Source organism: Eupeodes corollae, chromosome 2 (assembly GCF_945859685.1).
Source record: "Eupeodes corollae chromosome 2, idEupCoro1.1, whole genome shotgun sequence".
NCBI lineage: Eukaryota > Metazoa > Arthropoda > Insecta > Diptera > Syrphidae > Eupeodes > Eupeodes corollae.
In genome coordinates this window covers 138,916,843-138,926,839 of record NC_079148.1, presented here as the reverse complement: position 1 = coordinate 138,926,839, position 9,997 = coordinate 138,916,843, and the positions used below count along the sequence as shown (strand labels likewise).

The following is a 9,997-nucleotide window of genomic DNA, read 5'->3' as shown; positions in this document are numbered from 1 at the left end:
ACATAAATTATAAATAATAATGTTCCCAACACCGACCCTTGCGGAACACCTAAATTAACATTAATCGATTCGGATACAGCTTCTTCCACCTTAGTTCTTTGCGTACGCCTCTGCAGATATGATTGAAACCAGCTCAGTTCTTTATTTTTCACTCCATATTTGTAAAGTTTTTTTAATAGAATTTCTCTGTCCAAAGTTTCAAAGGCTCTCCTCAGGTCAATAAACACGGCAACTATTTTCATTTTCTGATGTACTGCTGTCTTCCAGTCAGCAATAATAAGATTGATCAGAGATTCACAGCTGTGTCCCTCTCTGAACCCTGATTGGCTTTCCACAAACAACTGGCTTTCTTCCATGTATTTTTGAAGTTGCTTTTGAACAATTTTTTCCAAAATTTTTCCATCATTTGGCAACATATTTACTGGACGATATTCTTCAGGATACAACGGGTTATTGACTTTAGCGATAGGAACCACCATTGACTCCTTCCAGCAATCTGGGAAAATACCTTCTCTTAGAGATTCATTTACTAATCTGCACAAACCGTCACCAACTATGTGGAATGAATCACTTATCATATTAACAGACAACATATTTGCATCTTTTTTATTTTTCATATTTTTGATAAAAGTCTTTAACTCAATAAAAGTAACAAACTCAAACCTAAATGTTTTATCATTGTCTTCAATGTAATCATAATAAGAAACATTAAACAAATTTCAGTACTGTCAATATTTGACGTTACATGTGTTTCCACCACTATAATAAAATCAAAACTTTCCAGATAGACTATGCTTTCAAGCTCACTAAAATTATTTATCAGCCCCTGTATGTTGGCAAAGAAACACCTACAGCTATTTAATTGCTAGTAGGCAATTTTTTGCATCTCACTTTGCATTTTTCTTTGCAAAACAGGACACTTAGAGCTTCTTGTATCGTGATTTACATCAACATTCAGATGAAGGGTATTATTTGCTCTGATACAACTCACGCACTTCGTATTTTCGCTATCACAATCGTTTTTGTTACTATGGTTTCCGGCACATTTTACACAGGTTTCCTCCCCGGTACATTTTTTCGCGTTATGGTTAAAACCCCAGCACTTAAAACACCTTTTGACGTTAATTTCTTCATAAATAACACATCTGTCCCATTGAATATTTATTCTTTTAGCACACAATAACTCTTGAAATGCTCCACCATCTACTTCCAAAATAGCATTGAACATTTTTTTATTTTTTGGAGACTGATAAACTTTAATGCATTTTATAACTTTGAATACAATTTTATTTTGAGCTTGAATTGATTCAATAATAACATCACTGCTCATCATTTCACTCATGCCGCATACGCGCACTTTAGGATTTCTCATTTCTGGTATTTGAATATCATACTTTTCACTCATTTTCTCTTTGATTGCATTTTGCATTTTTACACTCGATTCATCATTCCCGCACTCAATAGCAATTGCACCATCCCGGCGATTGGAAACACTGCTTACATTGATAGATAGAGATGAAGGGTTAATATTCTTTTTTATTTCTTCCCTTGTTATCGCACTTTCTTGTATGCTTTTGGGCTTTAAGATAACTTGCGGACCCTTTTTTACCTTAGACGCATATGTTTCTTTCTCGTTATGCACTTCTCTATTGGCACTCGCGATCATTACCGGCTTGCATACATTTTTTATCTCACTCACTTTATCCGAAATTTGTTTCATATTAACCTCCATCATATTTAATAAATTTTCTTGATTTTCTTTAATTGTTTTAATTAACTTTATATGATTTTCATTTAATATTTTAATAAAATCAATGCACTCATCACATAAGTAGAAAATATTAGCTTTCGCATTTAAAACATCAACATCATATTTTGAGAACTCCGCACACGAGCGATGTATTGCTTTGTTACAGAAACCACTACATATCAATGGAGTTTCTTTTTTAAAGTTTTTATCACACTTTCGACAGGAAAATTCCATATCTTTTCACAGTTTATTAAAAATTTGAAACTAGTTTTAAACACAAGTTAAGCTTCGTTTATTTTCTATTTAGCTTTTTGGTAATAATTTAATTTTAATTTCCGTATATAATTTTGCGACCGATCACTTTGACTCTCTCTCACCAATTGTACTTAAACATAATTCAGAAACAAAGTATTGAATTAAAGTGTTTACTTGACACTTTAAGATGTTAAATGGTCACATTAATACCTGCAGTAAAGTACTGAGAAATTAAGAAAAGATTTGATTTATTATTCACATATTCATAATTGGGTCAAAATATAAGTTTCAAAAATATGACTTATATATAGCAACACTTTGGCCCTCGAGAGAGGACCTTACCACTCAATTGCTTTCTTAGTCCAAAGAAACAGCGGTTAGCAAGAGTTATTCTGCGTTTGATCTCAGCTCTGGTGTTGTTTTCCGCGTTTACAGTGGAGCCTATGTAGAAGAAGTCCTTGACTTCCTCAAAGTTACCTCTGTCGATGGTAACGTTTTGACCAAGACGTCCATGTACTTTGTTTTGCCCTCACTAACCAATAAACCCATTTTTACCCCCTCTGCCTCAATACTCACAAAAGGCACATTGACGCAGCACGCTGAGTTCTTCCGATTATGTCAATGTCATCAGCATATGCAAGTAATTGGACAGACTTTTGAAAGATAGTGCCTCTAGTGTTGACGTGTGAGCTCTGCACTATTCTTTCCAGCACGATGTTAAAAAAATCACATGACAGCGCATCACCTTGTATTAAACCTTTTTTGACTTCGAAAGTTTCTGTTAAATTGTTTCCAACCTTTATGGAGCAGCGTGAATTCTCCTTGGCCATCCTGCACAAACGGAAGAGTTTGGCAGGGATGCCAAGACTAGACATGGCTCTGTACCACCCGTTCCTGTAGATTCTGTCATATGGGGCCTTGAAATCGATGAAAAGATGGTGGGTGTCGATTTGGTGTTCTTGGGTTTTTTCCAGGATCTGCCGTAATGTGAATATTTGATCAACTGTGGACTTTTCAGATCTAAAACCTCACTGATAAGGACACCAGAGAAGATGTTAAGTAGACTGATTCCTCTATAGTTGGTGCAGTTTAGAGGGTTTCCTTTTTTCTGGATAGGGCAAAGAATACAAAGGTTCCATTCATCGGATATGCTTTCTTCCGACCATATCTTACAGATAAGTTGGTGCATGCTTCTAACCAACATATCTCCAGCTGCTTTAAAGAGCTCAAGCCATCCGCTCCAGCGGCTTTATTAGACTTCAGCTTAGATATGGCAATTTTTACTTCGTCTAAGTCTGGAGGACGGCATTGTTGGCTTTCGTCGTCTATGTTGAATGGATTATCCTGCCTGACAGCAGAATTTAGTTCGTCGTCGCCGTTATACAGTCTACAGAAGTGGTCATTCCATATCCTCAGCATTGACTGCGGTTCCACTATGATGTTTTCACTTTCTTCTTTGCAGCCTTCGGTTCTAGGTTTATGTACTTGTGAATGTCGTTTCAACTGTTCATAAATCTTTCGAACCTCATTCCTGCTTTTATACCTCTCAACATCTTCGACCGCACGCTTCTCATGCCCTCTCTTTTTCCTTCTAAGAAGTCGGCGTTTCTCTCGCCTCTTCTGCTCATAGAGCTCATGAGCAGCTCTCGTCCTTTTTTGCAGCGCCGCTTTGCGTGCCTGTTGTTTAACTGCATTTGCCTGCTGACATTCTTCATCAAACCAGGGGTTGCTTGTTGGTGGCTGTTTGAAATCCAGCGCATCAGAGGCGGCTTCTCTGACTGCATCTTGGCTGGACATTGTGTTGGCGGCAGAGAACTTCGAGAGAGGTTACTTGTAACTCGGTTGGAAAAATATTTGGCGATCTCTGGCGATTGTAGCCGTTCGACGTTGTACCTTCTCCCAGCACCTCCCTGTTTTGCCTTGGGTCTGGAAATCCGAAGTGCTACCTTGGCTACAACGAGGTAGTGGTCCGAGTCGATGTTAGCTCCTTAGTATTACTCCACGGATGGGGAGCCGGATAAAACTGCTCCTTATAGGCCTGGGCTCCGAATAAGTTGAGGAAGCCTTATAAGGTGTTCACTAAGTAGTTCAACCTTACTGGAACTGTAGACGCCACCGTTGATTCCATCTCGGGAATTCCTCCGCTGCCGTCTGGATAAGGACAGGTTAATTAGTGGAAATACCTCTCCCCATCTCTCTCGTTTGCTGACCCCAACAACTTAGCACTGGGGTTGGACCGCAATCTCCAGTTGATGTACTAGGCACCCGATGTTCACCACGGGTAGGAGTTGATAGACAGTTTAGTATTGTATTCGTACAAAATTTCAAACTTAAAATTTAGATTAAACATGATACTACAATGGTAGAGAAGTCAAAAAAGTGGATCCCAAGCATATTTTTAGTCAACCCACAAAATTTGAATATTCTAAAAAATGGCTCTTTAATTTTTCAAAGAAATTGTTTCTGCTTCGAAAGGGTGGACCACATAGAATCGTTTACTTGTTTTCAATTTTTTAGAAACTTCTGAACCAGTTTAAATTTTTTTGTTCCTTTATTTTCCTTAATATTTTGATGATCGAAAAAGTCAAGTAAATTAAGGTTCAAACCAGTTCGCGTTAGGCGGTTTTTTTTAAATTTTGTAAGACTCACAGTAGTAAAATGATTTGTCAAAAATAAAAATTCAAATTTAATCAAATATAAATTGATAGATTTTTATAAAACTTTACTCACATTTTTTCTTAGCTCGGCTACCGCTATTGGCTTGGCTTGGCTTGGTACCCGCTATAGAACCTTTCGTTTTTAAGTTTTCTTCAAGAACTAATGAATTGTTTTCAATACTTGCACGGGCTCTTATACAGTCTTTACAATATTAAATAGTCAAAAATGTCATTGTTTTGTTTTTGGATAAAAACAAATATTAAAAACTAATTCTTAACCATATATTTTTTATAAGCTCTAAATAGCGGCATACTTTAAGTACTTCTTTATCAAAATAGAAAAATATATACAGATTAATTGAAAAAAAAAAGCTCTAACGATTATCGAAACATATAAATAAATTATTATTTTTATTTTTTAATAAAATGAAACTAATTTTTTAAAGACAAACTTATTTTTTAAGTAAATGTTAAATTATAAGCAAATTTGTAAGCAGTCTCTAAATGCTGGAGAGAGCTCAGTTGGGGCGACTTAGTCGTGCATTTTATTATTAAGATTGTGAGCAATATTCTCGAAGTTGTGTTCAAAAATAAAATTATTGAATTTTCTCCAGGCTTATAAACGTTTTGTGTACAGGTATTTAAGAATTGTATTGCAAAATATTTAAATCATTGTAAAAATAATGTCTATTTAAAAGAAATTGTGAATTCCTGACAAAAATTGTATAGTTAAAATATGATTTTAAAAATTTTAACCATTCGTTTACAAAATTCCTGTATTCATAAAAAAATTTAAAATTGAATACTTATTTTTATTGACAAATTTGTTGCTTTTGTTAATTTCCTTATATTTTTATTTTGCAATCGTGTTAACTCAGAAAACATTTAAGTTTGGATTAAAAATTTCGTTCAATTTTTTGAATTAAAACTCGGAAATAAGCTGACCAGCGAACAACCCGCATCCAGCGACTGTGAGAGTCTTCTTTTCGCCGATGACTTGCTCACATACACTTCATCGAAGTCTCCCATTATTGCAGCCAGGAAGATAGAGTCCCATCTTGGCAGACTGTTTAACTTTTATAAGAAATGGGGAATAAAAATCAACACCACGAAATCGCAACTAGTCTGTTTTCGAAGGTCCAGGGAGGATAGAGGTCGATCAGGAACAAGGTGCAGATGCAATGCAATCTCACTCCCAGATGGATCAGTGATACCAGCAAAGAGAAACGCCAAATATCTGGGTATTCACTTCAACGAGTTGTTGAAATTCAACCCCCACTCGAAAGCTGTACTAAGAAAGGCTAATTTGGCACTGCACCGCCTAAACCCGCTCCTCAAAAGAAGAACGGGTTTCAGCCAGCCAACCAAATTGGTAATGTACAAGCAATTGTTACGTCCCATCATCGCCTACAGCTTCCCGGTGTGGTTCACAATCTCAAAGACAGGAACGAAGGAACTTCTCGTCTTCGAAAGGAAAATCCTAAGGAGATGCACTGGACTATGCTTGAACTAACAGAAGCAGAGACACTTCAGCAACAAAAGAGTCTACGAAGGACCCACAATAATTCCCTTGGACAAGTATCTATTCAAAACAGCCATGAAGATCACGGGAGGACTGAACAATCACCAAAACGAGCTAATCAGAAGGATAAACTCCGAGCAACGTCACCCTGAACCCAGATATCTGTGTGCTATGGATATACTGAAAGATTAACTCGAGCCCTTTATCAAAGAAGGAGATCTTCAATTTTACGCAGACACGGAGTCAGCTTACCACCGTGGCAGCCCAATTAACAGACAACCGGGCATGAACACCCTGACGATTTATAAATGTTTTTGATTGTTTTTATCTGACAAAATTAATATTCTTGTTTATTCGTTAATTTATCAAAACAAACAATGTATAGACTTAGGCCTCCTAAGTGCCAACAAAATATGTTACCATTTAATATTTAATTATAAGTTTAATTTAAGACAATAATTGTATAATATAAAAAGTTCAATGAAGATAAATAAATAAAAATGTATTCAGCTAGTTCGTTCAAAGCTTTTTCCTTTGGATAACTTCATTTTAATTTCATATTAGAGGAAGTAGGATGGAAAATTAATTATCTGAAGATAAGATAGAGGCAGAACATGTATTTTTAAATTGTGGAGCGATCGCCTATGGTAGTAGTACCCGTGGCATGATGGTTAGTGCGTTAGACTGTCATGCAAGGGCCTTGGCTTCAATCCCTGTTTGTTCCATCTTAACTTAAAAAAAAAAAAAAATTGCGCGGGTACTGCCTCTTGCGAGGAATTGACAAATCCTTCAAGAGTAATTCTTGTCATGAAAAAGTGCTTTCTCAAAATAAGCCTTTCGGATTCGGCCTAAAATTGTAGGTCCCTTCCATTCCTGACAACAGTACACGCACACAGGAATGGTTGATAGTTGTAAGTCACTAGGCCTTGGTTCACAACGGACTGTTGCGCCACCCAATTTATTTATTTATTTATCGCCTATGGGTTGTGTAGTTAGAATGGTGTCTAAAACGAATAAAGAATAGTTAATTGGCGTGCTCAGCTTTTCGCAGATAAATAGATAAAGACAATGAAGGAATGTTATTGGTAGGTCCAATCCAAACAAAAAAAATTTCAATTTTGATAATCAAATATTGTTTCAAATTGATTATGCTTATTGTAAAACTGTGCGTCTTTCATTAAAATTTTTTTAAATTTAAATCTTATAAACATGTTAATTTCATACAACAAATTATAATTGAAAATTCCAATTTTTGAAATGAACACAAATTTCGGTGCAATAAAGAATTGCATGCAAAAAATGACAATTATAGAATTATTTTTAAATTGACATTTTATGAATAAAATGTTTTAGTTTTTTTCTATTCATTACTCATAAATTAAATGTTAAAACAATAACTTGTTATTTTGGTCTTTTAAAAAAACATTTAAAAAACTCCTAAGCAACAACTTAAGAGAAACTGCTTAAAATCGACAAGGACAAACGAAATCGCCGGACCCACTTTTTTACTTCTATAATATCGTGTTGCTATGTTATGCTTCATATGAACCTTCCTAAACGGTGATTTTTTAGGAGCTTGAGAACTTTAAAAAAAAAACGCATAAAATTTGCAAAATCTCATCGATTCTGTATTTAAAACGTTAGATTGGTCCATGACATTTACTTTTTGAAGATAATTTCATTTAAATGTTGACCGCAGCTGCGTCTTAGGTGGTCCATTCGGAAAGTCCTATTTTGGGTAACTTTTTCGAGCATTTCGGCCGGAATAGCCCGAATTTCTTCGGAAATGTTGTCTTCCAAAGCTGGAATAGTTGCTGGATTATTTGTGTAGACTTAAGACTTGACGTAGCCCCACAAAAAATAGTCTTAAGGCGTCAAATCGCATGATCTTACCGTTCCATTCCTTGAGATGAATTGTTCTCCGAAGTTTTCCCTCAAAATGGCCATAGAATCGCGAGCTTTGTGGCATTTAGCGCCATCTTGTTGAAACCACATGTCAACCAAGTTCAGTTCTTCCATTTTTGGCAACAAAAAGTTTGTTAGCATTGAACGATAGCGATCGCCATTCACCGTAACGTTGCGTCCAACAGCATCTTTGAAAAAATACGGTCCAATGATTCCACCAGCGTACAAACCACACCAAACAGTGCATTTTTCGGGATGCATGGGCAGTTCTTGAACGGCTTCTGGTTGCTCTTCACTCCAAAAGCGGTAATTTTGCTTATTTACGTAGCCATTCAACCAGAAATGAGCCTCATCGCTGAACAAAATTTGTCGATAAAAAAGCGGATTTTCTGCCAACTTTTCTAGGGCCCATTCACTGAAAATTCGACGTTGTGGCAGATCGTTCGGCTTCAGTTCTTGCACGAGCTGTATTTTATACGGTTTTACACCAAGATCTTTGCGTAAAATCTTCCATGTGGTCGAATAACACAAACCCAATTGCTGCGAACGGCGACGAATCGACATTTCACGGTCTTCAGCAACACTCTCAGAAACAGACGTAATATTCTCTTCTGTACGCACTGTACGCATTCGTGTGGTTGGTTTAATGTCCAATAAAGTAAACTGAGTGCGAAACTTGGTCACAATCGCATTAATTGTTTGCTCACTTGGTCGATTATGTAGACCATAAATCGGACGTAAGGCGCGAAACACATTTCGAATCGAACACTGATATTGGTAATAAAATTCAATGATTTGCAAGCGTTGCTCGTTAGTAAGTCTATTCACCCTTTAGTTAATGAAATTAAAAGTGCATTCAAGAACTTAAATTTTTAAATTCTGTATTTATTGTACTTATAATGTAGAAGAAGACTCAATATGAATATTAAATATAAAATGTCTCTATTTCCTGTCTAATATCCGCACAGATTCAGCATTCATTCAATAATTAAGAAGTTTTTCATATCATATCTAATTTTGTTGACATTTTGAATTTTTGTTAGCTTTAAGATGCACAAGTGACAAAAGTTAATATTTACTTCGTTTATTTTAATGAAATCTTCAAAATGTGAAATAATTTTCAAAAGGACGTACACACACACAAAATATGAAACGGTGTGAATATTGCGAAAACCTTCAACAAAAACTTATTTTCATATACACGAATTCACGACTCAAAAACATGACTTTTCTCAAATATAAAATTTGTTTATAAATATTATAAACATCAAGAGGTACATAATATAAGTTAAGTAGTTAGACGAAGAGTAGACATTATAGATGTACGTTTGTAGTATGCACGTTTACGTTACGTGTAAATATTTATACCCATGAAGTTTGACATTATGGAGATGTTCCTTTCTATAATAATTACGTTGTCTCTATTCTTGGATGAAATTAGTTTTCTTGACAGCTCTGGACAAAAAAAAACAGAAACGATTCGAAAAAAAAGTCAAACTCAAATAGGTAGATTATGTTTGCCTTTTTCAATGAGTTTCACCCCAAAGAAGTTTCAAGTAAAAATGAGTATGAGTATCATCACAGTGAGTATGAGTTTATTGCCGTTCTGACAGAGTTTTCGTTATTTTTTTGTTTTTTCTTCATGGAGACGAACTTTGTCTGAAGTTTAGTTGAATATGTATGTAGGTACAATGTTTTTGAAAATGAAGACATATACCTGCTTATTTTAGAGACGCAATTTCTTCGAAACAGCAAAAAGTCTCTGCCAAAACCCATCATCAGTAAAGTAGGTAAAGTATACAAGGTATATAAGGTACATAGGTAAGGTACGAGAATATAACCAAAAGAATATGTAGGAAACATCAAGAGTTCTAGATTTTTTTTTTGAAGTCTAGAGGTTTAGGTATA

At 35.5% G+C, this 9,997-nt stretch overlaps 1 protein-coding gene across 1 annotated transcript; it reads right to left on the bottom strand.

Annotated features, from left to right (window-relative positions):
* Positions 1-865: 865 nt before the first annotated feature.
* On the bottom strand, positions 866-1,720 carry LOC129945263 (uncharacterized). The gene has a single exon (XM_056054921.1). The coding sequence runs from the start codon at positions 1,718-1,720 to the stop codon at positions 866-868; it is 855 nt and encodes a 284-aa protein (XP_055910896.1).
* Positions 1,721-9,997: the final 8,277 nt, after the last annotated feature.

Excerpts from the sequence above, each read along its gene's own strand:
- LOC129945263 (XM_056054921.1), bottom strand. The coding sequence starts at position 1,720 with ATGAAACAAATTTCGGATAAAGTGAGTGAGATAAAAAATGTATGCAAG.